Below are 20,427 nucleotides of genomic sequence, written 5' to 3'. Positions count from 1 at the left end.
CAGGTCTAAGCAAAGTCTAAACCAGGACTAAAGCAGGACTAAACCAGGTCTAAGCAAAGTCTAAACCAGGACTAAAGCAGGACTAAACCAGATCTAAACAAAGTCTAAACCAGGTCTAAAACAGAACTAAACCAGGTTTAAGCAAGGACTAAAGCAGCCCTCAGATTATGGGAGTGAGTCTGCACTATTAGACCATTAAAGCATGTCTAAAACATTGGTGGAATATTCCACAGTGGAGCATTAAACTGAAATCTTTCATTCACTCCATTTGAGTTTTTTATTGCTAAAATATTTTGACACCTGCTCATCTCCACAGAGATGATTAAGTTTGCAATGCCAGTGGGGCGTTACTGTGGATCATTTCAAGTGATGCAAAACCATCACCATGGAGATAAACAGGTTTCAAAACTGCTGCCAGAAAAAGTGCCACGGTGCAGCTTTACCATGAGCCAGGACTGAACTCTGTCTTTGCCCGTTTACATTTGAACATAACATACTTTGCGACTTTAAAGTTGATTAGGACAAAAACATGTTGCCAGAGAATAGAATTTGCACGGTATTTGACCCGATCTCTGTCTTATTACAATATTCAAACCAGCAACAAATCTTTACAAAACTATTCACATAACACAAAACAAGTCAGCATGTTTGAACAGAAAATAGTCTTACAAGGAGACTTTGTGGTTCAAATATAAACATCAACACATTTATAACCATCATTAACCAGAGGTGGGCAGTACTCAGTTACATTTACTCAGTTACATTTATTCTATTGTTCACAGTACTTTTCTAGCAGCATACTTTTACTCCTAATTAAGTCATATTTTTTATTGAAGTAACAGTACTTTTACTTGGGAAAAAGCTGTGCTTCCTCTTCCCACTGTGAGTCAGTCTAAAGTGACTAAAGTTTTATGTAACAGTCTGAAATGATTTGAACATCTGTGTTTCTTGCAGCTGCGTCAGATATGTCTTAGTTTGTCTTATTTTTGTGTTTGTCCTTTGAAAACACCAGATTTTGTCCTTCAAATTACATTCACTTCAAATTTTCTCTCATACTTACATCACACTTACTGTTAAATGACTCTTTCTTGAGTAAAATTTTTTTGGCTCCTCTTCCCATCTCTGGTCAAAGCTTGAACATGTATTTAAGTTCGTGAGTGTGAGTCACAGGTTTTGGAATTTGTGGCAAAATATAGATTTTAGTATCAAAGCCGTTGAAAAACAGATTATATTTGAGTGGTTAGTGTCTTCAGAGGTTCAGACTGTAAGGAGAGAGAAAGCACCACACCCCCTCTCCCCTCCCCCGTCCTCTCTCTCTCTCTCTCTCTCTCTCCATCTCGGCTCCATCTCTCCGACAGTCTGCTCGCTCACACTGCACAGGACCCCCAGGACCGACCGGAGACTCAGGACCCGCGTGCATTCACAAAAACACACACAGGTCAGTGGGGCTTTGTTTGTTTGGCTTTGGGTTGTAATTGGGAGAATAGGCGAGCGGGTTTGCATGGCTGGTGTATTCAAGTATTTTTTCAGTGCCATACTTTGCCAGATTTCTGTGCTGTTTCAATATGGTACGTGCAGTACTTTGAGGTCAGATTATTGTTCAGAATACTGGACAGAATGTTGGATAAGCATGGGACAAAGCTTGCAAGGGACTTGCTCTTGAGTCTCCTCCACAGCTCCATGTTTGGTGCGTTTGCTGTGTGAGCTGGAGGAGAGCTCGCTGATAAGAGCTGCTCTCATTGGCTGAGAGCACAAAGCACAGTGGGGCCTGCCTGCTCTTATATAAGCCTCCTAAAGCTTAGGCTGTCACTATTGTGTGGAAGGTTAAATACTCTACTACTGCTGAGTACTAGTACTGGACTACACTGCAGTAGTAGCAGTGATATTCATAGTAGTAGTAAGAAGAGTAGTAGTGGTATTAGTAGTAGTACTAAAGAACTAAGCCTGTCTAATACTCACCATTGTGAAGGAAATCAAATATTCAATAAGTGGTGGGTACTAGTACACTGACCAGTTTGTAGTAGTAGTAGTAGTAGTAGTAGTAGTAGTAGTAGTAGTAGTAGTAGTAGTATTAGTAGTAGTAGTAGTGAACCTGCTTAATACTTTGTCTATTACCATTGTGCGGGAAGTCAAATATTCAACATCCTACAGGGTACTAGTACTCGGGTACACTGATCAGACTGTAGTAGTGTAGTAGCAAGAGTAGTGCGAGTGTAGTAGTTGGAGTAGTAGTACTGCAGTAGTACTTGTAGTGTCCTCACCTGTATCCTCACTTGTGTCCTGTGGTGCAGATTGGCAGCGTCACTTCTGTCAGTCTGTCCCAGGGCAGCTGTGGCTACAGCAGTATCTTACAGCACAGAGTGTAGAATGAATACTGCTCATAGTGTAGTGTAAGTGTAAAAAAAAATAAGCTGATGTAATACTCTGTTTATCACCATTATGTTCAGATATTCAGTAGCTGCAGTTCACTAGTACTGGACTACAGACAGCAGCAGCAGATCATTACAGATGACTCTTATGCTTTCATAGTTCTAAATAGCACATTTTCGTAGTATTGTGTAATAGTACAGTACAGTACAGTACAGTACAGTGCAGTACAGTACATGATGCCCACTGCTGTCACAGTGTCACCTGTCAGGTCTGGGACCACACACAACAGGATCTCATAGTGAATCACTCACACTCATCACTCATATGCAGCACAATATTAAAGCCACAGTGTGCAACTTTCTGGAGGCCATGATTCAGTGGAAATAGAAAGTTAAAGCCTTACATAAAGTGACACACTGTAGCTTTAGATCATTCTAAAACTGTCATCCTCATAAGAAACAGAACAGAAGAAGAATACTACAAAAAATATTAGAGTGCAGTCTAAAAATACTGACAATCAAAATATCTACTTTTAATCAACTGGTGAATACAATTTGGACCTGTATACTTTTCAGAACAGCTGGTCTATGAAGAATCATCATAAAGAACATTTGGATTTGCTCAAACTTATTTTTAAATCACATGCACTATTAGGAACCTTTCACTCTTCCTGCAAAGTATTCATTGTATTCGAAGTATTCAATGTATTCAAAGTATTCAATGTATTCAGTCCAAAGCAAATATAATAAGAAGTACTCAGAATAGTAACATGGTCTTGCATGTATTTTTATTACCTTGGTCCTGTCTGATTTCACTGGCAGCAGATTGTTAAAAGAATATGTGTCCCTCACCTGTGTCCCTCACATGTGTCCCTCACATGTGTCCCTCACATGTGTCCCTCACCTGTGTCCCTCACATGTGTCCCTCACATGTGTCCCTCACATGTGTCCATCACATGTGTCCAATGGTGCAGATTGGCAGAGTCACTTCTGTCAGTCTGTCCCAGGGCAGCTGTGGCTACAGTAATATCTTACAGCACAGAGTGTAGAATGAATACTGCTCACAGTGTAGTGTAAGTGTAAAAAAAAAAAAAATATATATATATATATATATATATATATATATATATATATATATATATATATATATATATATATATATATATATATATATATATATATATATATATATATATATATATATATATATATTATATATATATATATATATATATATATATACACATAATTTTTTTTTAAATATTAATTTGTAGAATGTATAACAACATTGAGTCATGACACCGAGTCATTACAACGCCACTGTGTATTTCCCTGGACTCTTGCGGGTTTCGTGCCACCTCCAGAATGTTCCATACTGTAGCTTTAAACACAGAAACTCCAACTTTTGTAGACAAATGCACACTAAAACAAGAATGAAAAAACATGAACAAAAATGCAGCTGCTCACCTCACCCCTTTCACACCCTCTGCCCTCTTGTGTGGCCCCTCCCCCTCTGTGTGGCCCCTCCCCTCTGTGTGGCCCCTCCCCTTTACGGGGCCCTCATCATGGCTCCACAGGACACTCTGACCTTGATGTTGCCAAGTTTCCATTTACTAACACAAACACACACATGCTGCACCTGTGCTATACATATATATATACATATATATAGTATGTGTGTGTATGTGGTAGTAAATGGAAACTTATATATATATACAGTGTGGTACAGTGTGGTACGGTTTGGTACAGTGTGGTATGTTGTGGTTCGGTGTGGTACAGTGTGGTACAGTGTGGTATGTTTTGGTACGTTGTGGTTTGGTTTGGTACAGTGTGGTACAGTGTGGTACAGTGTGGTACGTTGTGGTACGTTGTGGTATGTTGTGGTTCGGTGTGGTACAGTGTGGTACAGTGTGGTACAGTGTGGTATGTTTTGGTACGTTGTGGTTTGGTTTGGTACAGTGTGGTACAGTGTGGTACAGTGTGGTACGTTGTGGTACGTTGTGGTATGTTGTGGTTTGGTTTGGTACAGTGTGGTACAGTGTGGTACAGTGTGGTGCAGTGTGGTACGTTGTGGTACGTTGTGGTATGTTGTGGTTCGGTGTGGTACAGTGTGGTTTGGTGTGGTACAGTGTGGTTCGGTGTGGTACGTTGTGGTACAGTGTGGTATGTTGTGGTTCGGTGTGGTACAGTGTGGTTTGGTGTGGTACAGTGTGGTTCGGTGTGGTACAGTGTGGTACAGTGTGGTATGTTGTGGTTCGGTGTGGTACAGTGTGGTACAGTGTGGTATGTTGTGGTTCGGTGTGGTACAGTGTGGTACAGTGTGGTTTGGTGTGGTACAGTGTAGTACAGTGTGGTATGTTGTGGTACAGTGTGGTACAGTGTGGTACAGTGTGGTATGTTGTGGCACAGTGGTTCTACGGTGGTAGATAAATATTTAAATATAGCCTGGTGCTGTATAAATAGTCTCATGACAATAGAGCCTCCTTAACCACAGCGCCCTCTGTCTGCAGCTGAGAACATGGCATCTGTGATGGAGAAGCTGATCAGTCCTCTGGCCTCCAGCGGCCCCGAGCTCCCCCGTAACAAGGTGACCGTGGTGGGGGTGGGCCAGGTGGGCATGGCCTGTGCCATCAGCATCCTGCTCCGGGTGAGTCGTCCACCACCAACAGCTCCTCACAAACATACTCTGAAATGAACACAAATCAAATCTAGTCAAATCTACATTCTTATTTTTGTCACAGATGTTTTGCACATGATCTTTTTCTTGCTTTGGACCACAGCACCACAGAACCACAGTACTATGCAGTTACTTTTGTAAGAAGTATTTTTCAACCATAACACAGTATTTTTCAATCAAACAGAAAAAATCTACTGCTTATTAAGATGAAATGCCACTAGAAAATGCATTGTGAAAAAGGATCAACAGTTTGGAAGTGCTTAAAATTGTGCCTTAAAATAACATTCACTAATAGAAGAAGCACAAAATGTCTTCTTTTACTTCAAATAAGACAATGACAAGTCTTTTTCTCCCCTGAAATGAGGAGACAAATGCTACTGCTCTGGAAAGAACACAAATTGTGTTTTAAGATTGTCAAAATGTACTCAAGTGAGGAGAAATACTTAAACCAAGGACTTATTCACATATTATCTCAGTTTTGCATTTTTGAACAGGAAGTCAATGGACGCATTTCTATTATGAGGCCGTTTGAGATCAGTATTACAATGAACAGAATGTACAATGCAAAATATATGTGATAGTTTAATAAAAATACTAAACAGAAGTAAAATATGTCTCGTTTAAAGCACATATTGTACATGTCAGGCTTACATCTGTGTGCGTGTGCCAGGACCTGTGTGACGAGCTGGCTCTGGTGGATGTTATGGAGGACCGTCTCAAAGGGGAGATGATGGACCTTCAGCACGGCAGCCTGTTCCTCAAGACCTCCAAGATCTGCGCAAACAAAGGTGGGCCTCCTGTTCTTCAGCACATACAGGAAACCAAACAGCACCCATGACAAGCTAGAACAATCAGTGAGCATCTGACAGCCACAATCTGACATCTGGACATTTTTACCCTTTAAAGCCCCATTGTGTAACATCCCTGCCATTTTAGGTCATTTCTATTTCTTTTTCCAGATGTCGAAACATTCATGTGCTGGTGCTCAAACCAGCCTAACCCTAACCCTTCCAGAGCTGAATAGTTTTTACAGTTTTTACAGTTACATTTTTCCTTATTAAACCAATGCTAAAGCCTGAATAATGGATATATGCTCCTGTCACTGTGGCCCCGTCCACACTTTGTTTGTATTCAAGTCGTTTTGGTTGTGGGTGCAGTGTTCGTTTGCACCAGGGGTGTTCACACTTTTTCATCATGTGAGCTACTTACAAAATGACCAAGTCACAATGATCTACCTAATACAAAGTCAAGCAAACTGCACTGAAACACTCTGTGCCCCTTTTTTGGACCCTCACCCACAGTTTGAGAACCACTTCTTTAAGAGAACTTCCTCTGGCACTTTACACAAAACTGTGAAAAAAGTGAAGGAAGATTTTTAAACCTGTTTTGTAAAGTTCCAAACTGGAGTTGCATTCTTTCTGGTTTTGCAGTGATATTTACCAGCCTCTGCACGTTTACCAAACCAAACGCACATCGTGACAAACACAGATGCATTTGTGCACTTTTGTTAGACAAACTTCAGCCAAATGTGGCAGTAGGTCTGTTCTGTAGATCTGCTCTATGCTGTAGACCTGCTTTGTGCCAACACTGGAACACAAATTTAGACTGGTTTTTGCTTCACGTTTGGTCTTGCTCTTCTAATCAGCCGCACTGTGGGAGGGGCTTGTGTTGGCTGTACGCAGGAAGGAGCGAGAGCGTGAAAAGGCGAGGGGCGGCGTGCTGACGTGAGGCAGATGGACAGGTAGGATGTTTAGGAAGTTGAACCTGCCCTGTGATGCACGCTGGTACACGAGGGCACACGCTGTCGCAGACGAGCCGTGCATAGGGAGCGTGTGTGTTTGTAATGCGCCGTAGAGTCTCCGCGGGTTTCAAATGAGCGCACAGGCTGCACTGAGACGCTACAAGTTTATTACCAACAGCAGCGGCCGGAATGAAATATGATCACACTTGTTGAGTGTCAGACCTCGAGTGAGAGACAAGACAGAGTCCAAACGCGAGTCCGAGACAAGACACGGCGATCTACCCACACGACCTTGGCGATCGACTGGTAGATCACGATCGACGTATTGAGCACCACTGGTTTACACTAATCCGACTGAAAAAAGCTCCAGAGACAGAACCATCTGGTGCCTCCAGCTCCCACGAATTCATGTTCGTACAGATCTGATCTGACACCTGAAAACACTGATACTCTGATGTAGGTCTGTGCACCGCAAAGTAACTCACTGCCAAAACACTTTGTATGAAATGAAATGTAACATAATATCTACCACTATATTGTTTTATTTTTTTTTCATGACCAATGCAGATAGTCTCATGATAATAAAATAGAAGTAGGAGAAAAAAGTAGAAATGATTTTTAGACCAGCACAATCCAGTTTAGCTCCTAAGCCGAAATGGAGCAGCGTAATCTTATTTTGTGCAATGTCAAGCAAATATCGACCCAGTTTAATCTGCAGACCAATTTGCTGGTCTATATCTTTGTGTAATCAAATACATTCAAGATAAAGGTTTAATGCCATACAGTGGAACATTAACTACATTTTAGCATTCTCTGAGGAGATCATAGTTTAAAATCCTTCAGTGCTCACTTGACCTTACAGAAAATCTGGTCATCCTGTAGAATGGACTTGTGTTTGTGATTGGAGGTGTGTGCTGGTAGTTCAGTCTGATCATGCCCGTGCTGTGTTGCAGACTATGCGGTCACAGCTAACTCCCGCCTGGTGGTGGTCACTGCTGGGGTCAGACAGCAGGAGGGGGAGAGCCGCCTCAACCTGGTCCAGAGGAACGTCAACGTCTTCAAGTCCATCATCCCCCAGATCATGAAGTACAGCCCTAACTGCACCCTCATAGTGGTCTCCAACCCAGGTATGAACCACAGCACCCTCATCATGGTTTCCAGCCCTGGTCTGACACTGCTTTAGGGCTCTAGGGCTGTAGGCCTTTAGTCATTTAGTTGGTTGATGTGGTTTTAGTCGACCAACATATCTGTCGTCTAAATTAAGTTTATCTTAAAGGGTCCATATCAGGCTATTTTCTGATCTCTGTAATAATGCTGTTTCCTCATCACAAACAGACCTGGATTTGTGTTTGGTTTCATTGTTTACACTGCCACACACAGTGGTGTCCAGGTACGTGACACTTCACACATGTAGCTAGATCTGCAGCCTCACAGTGAGCCTCTAGGGGGAGCCAGGTGAATAGGTGGAAAACAGAAACCCTGCAGGTGCTGGGGCTTATGTACTGACCATTCAGAGGGTTGATTTATAAACTACAGGATTTATAAAAGTCTTACTAAGTGCAGCACTTTGCTTATCTCTGCACCAGTCAGGACCCTGGGCCTGAGGTTTAGGGACCTGGGGGTGGGACTCTGCCATGCACTCTCCACAAAGTCTGCAGACACAGGGAAAAGTGAAGAGGAGCAGAGATGGAGAGTTTGAGGACAGTGGTTAATTGTTATCTGCAATAAATAAACTCAAACATAAGAGACTTTAGGAGGAAGACAGTGGCAATAAACAATGTATGAGTTTAATGAATATACACTTATGTGTGTAATACTACATTACAGACAAACTGCAGATGGTTGTATGTTTTCTTCAGTCTAATTCAGTGTTTCGCAAACTGTGGTGTGTGTACTGCCCCACTGCTACACAAGGCCCTGTGCAGTTGTGAGTTTTTGTTTTATTTAGAGGCAAATCTGTTCATGGTGCTGTCCTCCAGTTGCATCATTGTTCAGAATGACATTATATGTGGCCTGATTACATCTGAAAACTGATTTAGTCCCATTTTAGGCCATGTTGAACTCTCATTTAGATTCACGTCCATTTGTCCGTTCACACACACATTGATATTCAAGACTTGACTCGGCTCTCCTCCAGTGTCTGTGTGCACTGAAGAACGCACAAGGACACAAGGAACTGGGAACCCTTACCTTGACTACTGCTGGTACAACTATCATGCTAACTGCATACTTCCAGATTATCAAACAATAAAATGAGATAATTTGATGTACTGTACTGGGGCAAGACATTTTATTCAAATACATGGAATAAATGAGCATTGGATCTTTAACTATTTTAGGTTATTCATGTATTTACCATATCATACCAACTTTATTTATAAAGTTGGTATGATACCTCCTCCCGGAGGAGCTGGAGTCTCTGCTTAAACTGCTGCCAACCGTGACTCGGCCCCAGATAAGCGAAAGAAAATGGATGGATGGACAATTCCAGTACAACACAATACACAATACAAATACAATTACAAAAAAAAACAGAAAAGATACTCAACAACAATAAAGGTACACCTCACTGTTAAAAACTTGTGAAAAAATATATGTTTTTAGGAGTTTAAAAACAGGTACAGATTCTGAATGTGTCATGGCAGCTAGTTCCACAGCCGTGCAGCTGCAACAGAAAACGCTCAGGCCCAGCGAAGTTTAGTCTTTGGGACGTTGAGCTGGAGCTGGTCTGCTGACCTGAGGTGTAAGAGTGGATTAGGTCAGAGAGGCAGGAGGGCACTAGGCCGTGCAAACATTTAAAAGTAAATATCATAATTTTAAACTCAACTCTAAAGCACACTGGGAGCCAGTGGAGAGAGGCTAAAATAGGTGAGATGCTCCTGTGTTTCTGGGTTCCAGTTAAAAGTTGAGCCGCTGAGTTTTGGACTCGTTGCAAATGACAAAGTGCATTTTGACTGACACCAACATAAAGTGCATTACAGTAATCCAATCTGGAGGTCACAGATGCTTTCTTTAATTTTACATGATTTGTCTTCCATTTCCAGCATATTTTTAAAGTGTGTCTTTGTGTGTGTGTGTATGTGTGTGTGTGTGTGTATGTGTGTGCAGTGGACGTGTTGACCTATGTGACCTGGAAGCTGAGTGGTTTGCCCAAACACCGTGTCATCGGCAGTGGCACAAACCTAGACTCTGCGCGGTTCCGCTTCCTGATGGCCGAGCGCCTGGGCATCCACGCCAGCTCCTTCAACGGCTGGGTCCTGGGCGAGCACGGGGACACGAGCGGTGAGGACACACACTCATGTTTATGCTTCATTGACTTCCATTCTTTTCTCTGAGCCTGATCCTAGCCTTAACCAATGTCACTACTGAGCTAATCTGAACCTAAACCACAACCTTATAGGTGCACTATGTCACTTTTTGGTTGGGGGTTTAGTGCCTGCTTGTCTCTGTGGATATGTCATTAAACAGCTTTACCTTACATTTATTCAATTACAGCTGGTTTTACTGCTCAAAAATGCCTAAAAACAGACATTCTGACTGTGAGCGGGGTCGCCTCTCCACAGATCTGACCTGTAACTTGGTCTGGTTTGGTCTCCATGAAGATAGAAAAGTTTAATACCACACTGTGAAACATCCCAGACAACGCAATAACATCTCCATGGCGAAAAGTGTTTGATGGAGCGTCCACTAGAAAAGTTACACAATGCACCTTTAAAGATACATGTTATGCTAAATTTATTTTTTGAGCTTTTAGTTATGTTAGAATTTTTGTTCTCTCATTAAAAACATTCCTGGAGTTGTATTTTGTGTCATTCCCACTAATTTTCCTCTGTCAAAAAGAAACAAACAAATTTCACTGGATTGTGATGTCATAGACAGAAGCCCTACACGTTCATAAATCACTGCCAGACTCGTTTTAAACATTTCTGTCATCAAATCCCTTGCATTACTGTTTTGCATTACTTCCTCATTACCTAGTTGATTTATTTTCCCCATGGTGATTCCCTCTGCTGCCAGTAGTTGAGGAGGTGAGACAGTATGTGGAGCACTGCTGATGTGAGGTGATTATGTCCACCGTTATTTTATGTAATGAATCATCAAGTCCAAGGTGGATACTACACTGCCAGTGAAAAACAAACAAAAAACTGCCAAAGTACCTGTGCCTGTACCATTCCCAGTGTTCTGAAGGTTCTCTGGTGACTGGTTTCATGGTTTTCTCAAGTGTGGAGTAAGTCTGAGTTCAGTTCCTGGGTGGAGTGGGTCATTGTGTCTCATGTGCTTTGTTTTGTGTGTGTGGGTTCAGTTCCTGTGTGGAGTGGAGCGAACGTGGCTGGGGTTAACCTGCAGAAGCTGAACCCGGACATCGGCACAGACGGAGACCATGAACAGTGGAAGGCCACGCACAAGGCTGTGGTAGACAGGTACTGTGACGCCTCCATCTGGGCACCTTCGTATATACATATATATATCTTGAACATGTGCAATGGAGAATGAAAACAATGTCCAGACTTTACTTAACTGACAGCTAAAGGTAGTTCTACACATTCCACAGAGGGAAGCAATCCACCGAAGAGCTGCCACACCTGATGATTAAAGTACAGGCTCCTCACACCCAAAAGATCGTTCTCTTCCAGTTAAAATAATAATAAGAACCTTTCATTAAATTAAAGTCATAACTGGAGAAAACGGCCTCTACACACACGTCTCCACAGTCTCTCTCAGCAGACTGATATGTGAGCTCTGTGGACAGACTCATCATTTGGAACAGCGATCGTTCAGCGTTCAGAACCAACAATTGGATGATTCAAACAAATACTGCATGTTGATTGATCGAAGAATCACAACAAGGCGAAAAACTTTTGTTACATGCTGAAGAGAGAAAAGCACAGACATTATCCCCGTCCACAAATACACAAGCATCGTCTGTGTTTCTGCTAAAATAGACAGAAGTACGTTTGTCTACGACGCCATGTTTGTTTTGCTTTGTTCGGAGCTATCTTACCCCCAAACTGCTCTGTGATTGGTCAGTGATATGGGGCCAATCGCAAGCAAGGATGGATTCTCAAGAGTTTGTGAGAATTCATCTTGCTGGCAAGGCTCTTTCTGCCCTGGTGTTGGTCACAGTGGTCAGCGGCTGTCCTCTTTTGTCCTGTAGTGCGTATGAGGTGATCAAGCTGAAGGGCTACACGAACTGGGCCATCGGTCTGAGTGTGGCTGATCTGACCGAGAGCATCGTCAAGAACATGAGCCGCGTGCATCCCGTCTCCACCATGGTCAAGGTAACACACGCACACACATTAAACACCTACCGTATTTTCCGGGCTATTAGACGCGCTCTTAAGCCTCCAACCCCATCAAGAAACGACCACGTGCCCCGCAATCCAGAGCGCACTATACACGAATCCACTCAGGTGTCCCAGCACGACTTCAGTAAACTACAAAACCGCACCACCCGCAGAACACACAAACACACACGGAGCAGACAGCAACCGCACAGAGAAACACACCCACAAACACACTCATCACTCCACGCCGACGAGGAACGGAACGGAGGAACAAACCGAAAAAGCGACGACTGCAATGTGTCACTTCTAGACACGACTGAACAACTGAGTCACTGTGAACACGCCGACAATCCAGCGACAGACAGCACCCTCCCTACACAGTGTTGGGGAGTAACAGATTACATGTACTGGAGTTACGTAATCAGAGTACAAATTAGGTTTCAGTGAGTGGTAATTGGATTACATTTACTTTGTTGAAATAAATGGATTACACAGCAGTATTTTTCTGTTTTTACATTTTGGGCTATTCCCTTTTTTTTTTCTTTTTTTTTTTTTCCGTAATTCCACTCTTCCACACCGGACAATAAACCAGGTCCAAACCAGAACTAAACCAGGTCTAAAACAGGATTTAACAGGATTAAACCATGCTGTGTCTGACTGTGTCTCCTCATCTTCTATCAATAATATTTTTTATTTGGTTCAGTAAAGTCTCGTTTTTTTATTTTCTTTTAGCAGACAAAACATCTTATGTGAAGATATCCTAGTCTTTGCTTCTCTACAACAAATCAAGTAATCCAAAGTATTCAGATTACATTACTCACCTTAAGTAACTTAATGGATTCCGTTACAAACTACATTTTGGTGTATGTAATCTGTAATCTGTAGGGGAATACATTTTAAAAATAACCTTCCCAAAACCTTCCGTACACACCACAACTGAACAAAGCCCAGAGTCACCGTGAACGCCACAAACAAACAAAACCACTCACCCATCACACTGTTGGGTTTCATTTAAAGTCCAGTGTGGTTTATTTGTGAAAAAAGTTTGAAAATAGACCATTTAATGACAGCGCGTCTTATAATCCAGAACGACTAATAGTGTGGAAAATACATTATAAGTCCTTTAAGTGTTTGTTTTTCTGAACGTCATTTTAAGAAAAAGTTAAATGAAGGTAAGATAGATATGTATAACAGCATACTGTGGAAAAGCAAAAACTTCTCAGACAAGCAGGACCAAAAAAAAAAGTTACAAAATGCACCTTTAATGAAATAAGTGAAATTCCAGTGTGTTTTCTGACTGGTTCTTTGTCTTTTCAGAGCATGTACGGCATCTCAGAGGAGGTCTTCCTGTCCCTGCCCTGTGTGCTCAACAGCAGTGGGGTCAGCAGTGTGGTCAACATGACTCTGACCGACGCCGAGGTGGCTCAGCTCAAGAAGAGCGCAGACACTCTGTGGGGCATCCAGAAGGACCTCAAGGACCTCTGAGCCCCTGTGGCCCTCTCACTTTTCAATCACCGTTTTCTCTTTAGTCATAAACACACACACACACACAGTAGGAAGCAGTTTGGTTGTGCTGCTGCTCCCAAACCGGAAACCTCCAGGTACAACAGACAGGTACGACCACATATCAACTCACTGCCTCCAGGTACAACAGGTGCTCTTCCTTGTCACCTCACTGCCTTATGTACATGAAGCAAACACATCTGTTACAGTAGAAGTGTCCCTTGTCACCAGCAGCGTCCAGAACACACTGAGCTGGAGGTGAGCGCAGTCTGCCTCTGTATGTGGAGGGTCCGGCCACTCAGGAGACACACTGACCAATAAAAACAATCTGGACATTAGGCTTCTGTGTGTGTTCTGTTCTGTGTGTCATTTAGGGATTGGGGAGGGGTTTAGTGCATGTATGTCTGTGGAGGAATGTTTAGCAGTTACCATAGTGATACAATGCACACCTTAGTAATGCACACAGCACACAGCCCCCCCCCCATGACACCCAAAACATGCTACACAGGTCTCCAGGAAGACGAGCTGATAGTTCATGGAAGTCAGTTAAATGCAATCAATCAAGTTGGCCCCTCTCAAAATGTTAAATAGCCTCAAAACAGCAGAATCGTATTATTTTATGTCATTTCCGCTCAGCTGACGGCAGCGGCTTTAGGAAAACAATAAAACTAGTGAAGAGAAACAATCTGAGACTGTGGAAAAGTCTGGATCAGTCTTTAGTAACTTGCTTTGGATTCATATTTTATATAATAATACAGACTTTTCCACAGCCTCAGATCAAAATAAAATTACTAATATCTTAAGAACCATAACGGTACAAACAAAACTTTTAACAGCACAAAACAGCACAAACAACTGACATAGTTTGTGTGTAGGTGTGATGTTACAGTGACGTGTCTTGCGGCTCAGACACAGATTTTGGTTCCACTCTCCTCCTGCACTAGGAGGGAGGGGAATAGTGCCATCTGCAGGCCAACTGCTCCAGGACACCATCCCAGGTCCTTGAAAGTCAAGACATGTCACTGTAACATCACAACCCTACACTGGTCTGTCAAAAGGAACTTTTATTTAAAAATAAAAGTCCAAAGTCCAAAAATAAAAACTCTTTAAGGTACAATAAACTTTAGGATATAAACAGTATATTTTTTATCAATACAAGCATTCATATTCCTGCTTAGGGTGTTTGATTTTCAACCAAAAAGGTGAGAGTGACTCACTGAAAAAATGTTGGCTAAAGCTTATTGGGCTTGTCACTGTAATGTAATCTGGGACTTGTTTAACAGCACAAATCAGATCATCTGTTGTGCAGCTCTGTCTGTTCTCCATGCTCAGACTGACGTTTAACAGACAGAGCAGTGCCTTTCAGTAGTTCACTCTGTTGATGACATTAACTACAAAGTATTAACACTACATATTCATAATCACAAATACAGTTACAACAGCCTCAGTCAGAGGACCTTTGAGTTTGCTCTGGATGCTGCAGCTCGTCCCAGGAGACAGTGTGTGGTCAAGACGAGAGCGACAGGCTCCTGTCCTGTTCTTTGGATCATTTCACTCTCTGGACTAGAAGATTCTACCAGCAGCAACAGGTTCATGCTCCAGATACACAGCAAAAAGTCTTGACTCTACAAAATCAGTTTGAACATTCTCTCAGGGTTTATATGAGTCCAATCTGTTCTAGAGTTAATGTAACATTTTTGGAAATGTTCATTAAGTAACACTGGACCAAAGTTCCTGTTTAACCCTGAAATCAAGAGTTACATGAATGTTTGAAGAGCAAACAGATAACACTTTATAGGGTCTATATTTAGCTGAACAACACACAGAGGTGTTTTATTTTTACACGTTAACATTTTGGGGAGTAGTAACTGCACACTGAGAAGTGTAAATTAAAGTTCACTGTAAAAAAAATCACATTCAGTGCATGTAAAGCCTTTATTTTCTTTAAAACATTATGAAAGAGGCAATTCTGTCCAAAACTGGTTCAAACTGGTCTTCTCTTACAGAAGGTTGAAGTGGTGGTGGGAGGGGCCAAATTAACACTAAGGGAAGTTGAATTAATTTTAACTACATCAACTCAAATAACCCCAACTCCAACCCCCATTTAACTTTTAAATAACACTTTATGTTTTAAAAACAACTCCGAAATATTTTACCCTGAAATGTGAACCCTCCACGTGCTGTGTATAATCATCGTCCCACACAAAAGTGGAACCAAACACTAGCTCCACTTTTTACACTAAACTGTGTATATGTGTATATATATATATATATATATATATATATATGTATATATATATATATATATATATATATATATATATATATATATATTATATATATATATATATAAATATATATATAGGGCATCTTTAGTGCAAATGAGCTAAATTTGCAAATTTCTGTCCAAAAACAGTAAAAATAAATGAATGTGTGCTGCCTTCAGTGTCCTCTGCAATTTCAAGTACTATGTGACATCACACAAGACTGCCCTGATTACAGACAAGTGTTTCTGATATAACACCTGGCGGAGTGTGGAGTGTGGATACTTGTTAGACCATTGTCAGTGCTCCTTAAAGCTCCAGACCCTCTGTCAACTCCAGGTCCTCCAGGTCCTGCCCGGTTTAGTAGATCTCTTTGAAAAGTGGCTGTGGGCGGAGTTAGGTGTTTTATTTGTTTTTTTAGATGTTTAATTGTTTAAGGTGTTTAGCCCCACTATAAATAAGACTACATAAAGGGTTCATTATTTTCAGTTTTATTATAAGAATGTGAAACTCAGAGATGACAGGAAACATTCAGTCCTAAACGTCTGTGTGCTCACAGGCCACTGTGGACAGCGGGCAGCTCAGGTGGGCAGCAACCTGGGGCCGTAGGCGGGCACAGGCAGGTGGTAGTAGCTGGTGCCCTGTTGGACTGGGTTGGTCCTGGAGTTGGTCCTGGAGTTGGTCATGGAGTTGGTCCTGGAGCTGGTCCTGGAGCTGGTCCTGGAGCTGGTCCTGGAGCCACCCTGGCGTTTGCCAAAGCGGAGACCAAACGTGTTGAGGTTGAAGTGGCTGCGCTCGGTGCAGAGCAGCCTCTCCTCTGTCTCAGACACACACACACTGGGGTCATCAGGCAGGATGTCCCTCAGGGCCCGAAGGGCGGGTAGGACCTGAAGGGGGGGTAGACCTGGGACCCACACAGATATGATGAAACAACATGTGACCAAGCAATGGTGGGTGGAGTAGCCAACAACTGTATTCAAGTAATAACATTACTTCAAAATAATAATACTCAAGTAAAAGCACAAAGTAGTGGTTCAACAAAAAGTATTTGGAAAAACTAGTAAGAGTAACCTAAACTATCAGGATGTAACATCTGGTTTATAATTTGAAGTGAATGTAATTTGAAGGACAAAATGCACAGAATCTGTTATTTTTATTTATTTTTTTGTTCCAGAAATGAGACAAACAAAATCATCTCTGAAGGAGCGCTGCAAAAAAACGTATTTCTATAAAAACTTTCTTAAGAAAAGTACTGTAGTACTCACCTCTGTCACTGAAGTATAACATTTACTTTAGATTTATGGATCTAGACCTAAAACGTATCAGCTCCTCTCACTGCACATGCTGAGAGAAACCAGCCCCTGTCCTCTGTGCTCAGGCCAGTGCAAACTCTCACCAAACCATTTCCACCCAGTGTCCTGGAGCAGGGGAGTGCCTTCCTCTAGGGCACAGTACAAGTATAATCAGCCCCTTCACTGCAACTATCATGGCTATAAAATATCGAGGGGTAGGAGTACAGACTAGTGTTGTCACCATATTCACATTTCAAACTCAATTTCCAAACTAACCAGTCAAAGCAACAGTATCTCCATGGAGACCTCCCACCACAAGTTACATATTGCCTGTTTAAAGTTTCTCTATGTAACTTTATGGTGAAGGATTTGCCACATCCGTGTTTCCACAGAGATGTTATTGCTTTGCCTGGAATGTTCTAAAGTATGGCATTAAATCTGTCCAGAAGATTTAATTATGAGCTCTTTTATTACTTAACCCTTATATTGTGTCCAGGTCAAAACTGACCCGTTTTCAAGTTTAGGTATGTAAAAACTACCATTTGCTTTTTTGTACTGGAACGAGGCTTCATCTAATCCTCAGACACAACTATTTTAACGCAACAAAATTAATTTTCACCATTTTAGTAAATTGTAAAGGTCTCAAAAAAAAGTGACATTTGTGGTTTTACGGGTCAAAAATAACCCGCATCACTTACAAGCTGTGGGCTGCTCTGTGGATCAAATATGGCTCAATGCGCCCCACAACACACACACACAGACACACCCCCATACACACACACACACACTCACAGACACACACATGCAGACGCGCACAAACACACACTCACACAACACACGCGCAAACACCACACACACAGGCCCCCTTCACCACCCCTCCCCCACGTGAACTCAAACTTTCTCATAGAAAAATAATCCTATTCATAATATAGAGCCTGGCTTCATTTGCTTAATTCTGCTTTTTATTCATTTATTATTGCAGTTTGTGTTTTTGTTACTTTATTGTACATTTTCAAGAGTGTTTATTGATAAACTCGCTGTTGTTTGAGTGTGTAGATTTGTTTATTATCGTTTCTTGTCAATATTTTCTCCCAAAATATATCGTACTTCGAAATGTGTAATCCTTTTCATCTGTTCTAGGTTTCAAAATCACTTAATTTTTTTCTCCCAAGATATTATTTCATTCTGTTCTTTTTATTCATGCATTATATTATCTTTGAATTTGAACACATGCAGACGTACACACACACACAGACACACACACAGGCCCCCTTCACCACCCCTCCCCCACGTGAACTCAAACTTTCTCGTAGAATCTATATTCACCCACACACACACACGCATGCACGCACACACACACACACACACACACACACACAACGGTCCTCTTCACCCACGTGAGCTCTTCTCTTTCTCGCAGCACATTGATACATTTTGAATCGAAAATAAACATTGTCATATATAAACAGGGTTTTAGTGAGATATTATCAGCTGCATTCTGTTGCAGCATCAGTCACCATGAGCAGGTTCACTGTTTATGAGGCGTGATTCTGAACACAGAGAGGAAAGTGAAGCTGAGGAAGAGGTGTATGAGGATGAGGACATAGACTGTAGAAAAGAAGTGGACTAAGCGAGTGTGATGTCACCCACAGTGTTCAGTGCCGCACAAACGAAGCTCACAATGCTCATGGTTACAGGAGTGAATCTAGAGCCAGGCTCTATGTTATGAATAGGATTTTTATGATGGACAAAACAGCAAATAAAAAAATCATTATCATGTGGTGAAGGATAATACGAATGTTTTAAGACCAAAATGATGAGGTTCACAGCAGCAGTTACAGAGAGAGGGACGAAAAGATCCCAACGTAAGTCACTTGGAGCCAGAGTCAGAAAGAGCCTCCTGGAGAACTTCCTGTTTGGAGCACGGCAGCTACAGTGTTAGTTATGTCCATTCATATATATATATATATATATATATATATATATATATATATATATATATATATATATATATATATATATATATATATATATATATATATATATATATATATATATGGTCTATGGATGAAGATGAGGTTCACTAAAGATGAGTGTAGCTTTCTAACACAATATAAGGGTTAAAAATGCCCCTCCACAGATGTGGACCTGTAACTTGGCGGCATCACCTGCTTGTCTCTATGGATAGAGACATGTTGTCTATACTGTGGAATAATGACATCACCATGGAGACGAGCAGGCGGATGACCTCCCACTTTAAAGAAGACCTATTATGTTTGTGTCTGCTGTAGTTATAATCTATGACACCCATGGATCATTATGTCATAATTGGGACTTTTGAAATCACAAAATTCATCTAAAATGACTTAATAAAAGAAACAAATTATGCTGACTTCTGTGGTGCTCAATGGGAGCTGGTGTCATCGTAAACGTCATCACTACAAAGAGTTTGCCCCCACTGTGGATAGCTGCACGTCACCCCAGTGAGCAGTACTTTTTTCTTCTTTTTTTTTCATTTGTACCAAAATGACAATGCAAAGTGATCTGCAAAAGGGCGTTTTGAAAAAAGCAATTAAAGATTACTCAGACATACACAAATCACTCCAAATACAACTTCACGACTGCATGCTCTACTCTCCCCTCTCTGTGCAGCGCCCCATACTGTCTGATAGATGTGTGCATACCTGCCGTGTGCGTCCCGTGCACTGGAGCTCCGTGCAGGGGGACCCCCAGAGGGACTCCCAGAGGGACCCCCATGCTCACTGTGTCCTGTCCCAACATGAGCCCACCCAGAGCCAACGCCGTCAGCAGCCACGCGTCTCCTCTGAGCACCATCTCTGCTCCAATGTCCCACAGCCGCTCTCTCCTGCTTTTATGTCTCACCAGTGACCCCCGCTGACCCCTCGTCCCGCTGATGGACTGATGGGACAGAGTAAATGGAGCTGTGTCCTGTCTGATGCATCATTCATGTGGATTCTGTGAAATGTTGCCGCTCCGTGTGGACATTTTATCATAACACGCAGAGTGTCCATGATTCTTTCCATAATGCAACAGGAGACAACATCATAGCACACGCTTTTTCCTCATAACTACGCTCACATTATGAGCCCTTTAAACCACATCTATTTAGATAGTTGTCAGGCCCAAATCAGTGATATGTTTGTGGGAGAAAAACACAAATCCCTAAAAATGAAACCTGCAGGACATATATTATGCAAAATGGACTTTTTTGAGCTTTTAACCAATGCAAAAGCGTCAGCAAAAGCATACGTGGAGTTGTATTTGATTTCATTCAC

General features: G+C 41.8%; 1 protein-coding gene across 1 annotated transcript; it reads left to right on the top strand.

The window, feature by feature from the left end:
* Positions 1 to 1,320: 1,320 nt before the first annotated feature.
* LOC110172433 (L-lactate dehydrogenase B chain) lies at positions 1,321 to 13,913 on the top strand. The gene is made up of 8 exons (XM_020938296.2): positions 1,321 to 1,438; positions 4,880 to 5,016; positions 5,717 to 5,834; positions 7,741 to 7,914; positions 9,896 to 10,069; positions 11,091 to 11,208; positions 11,943 to 12,066; positions 13,390 to 13,913. Exons 2-8 carry the CDS (start codon positions 4,888 to 4,890, stop codon positions 13,555 to 13,557), a joined length of 1,005 nt encoding a protein of 334 aa, XP_020793955.1. The 5' UTR covers positions 1,321 to 1,438; positions 4,880 to 4,887; the 3' UTR covers positions 13,558 to 13,913.
* Positions 13,914 to 20,427: the final 6,514 nt, after the last annotated feature.

The sequence above is a fragment of the Boleophthalmus pectinirostris genome, unplaced genomic scaffold (assembly GCF_026225935.1).
Source record: "Boleophthalmus pectinirostris isolate CB_2022bp ecotype Guang Dong unplaced genomic scaffold, ASM2622593v1 HiC_scaffold_18, whole genome shotgun sequence".
NCBI classification, from domain to species: domain Eukaryota; kingdom Metazoa; phylum Chordata; class Actinopteri; order Gobiiformes; family Gobiidae; genus Boleophthalmus; species Boleophthalmus pectinirostris.
Note: the sequence above shows the minus strand (reverse complement) of the source record. Positions and strands in the feature narration are given on the sequence as shown.

Bases quoted from the DNA above. Each gene is read 5' to 3' on its own strand.
- LOC110172433 (XM_020938296.2), top strand. From the start codon at position 4,888: ATGGCATCTGTGATGGAGAAGCTGATCAGTCCTCTGGCCTCCAGCGGC. The intron at 10,070-11,090 runs GTGAGGACACAC...GTGTGGGTTCAG, and splicing joins CGAGCACGGGGACACGAGCG to TTCCTGTGTGGAGTGGAGCG. The intron at 11,209-11,942 runs GTACTGTGACGC...TTTGTCCTGTAG, and splicing joins CACAAGGCTGTGGTAGACAG to TGCGTATGAGGTGATCAAGC.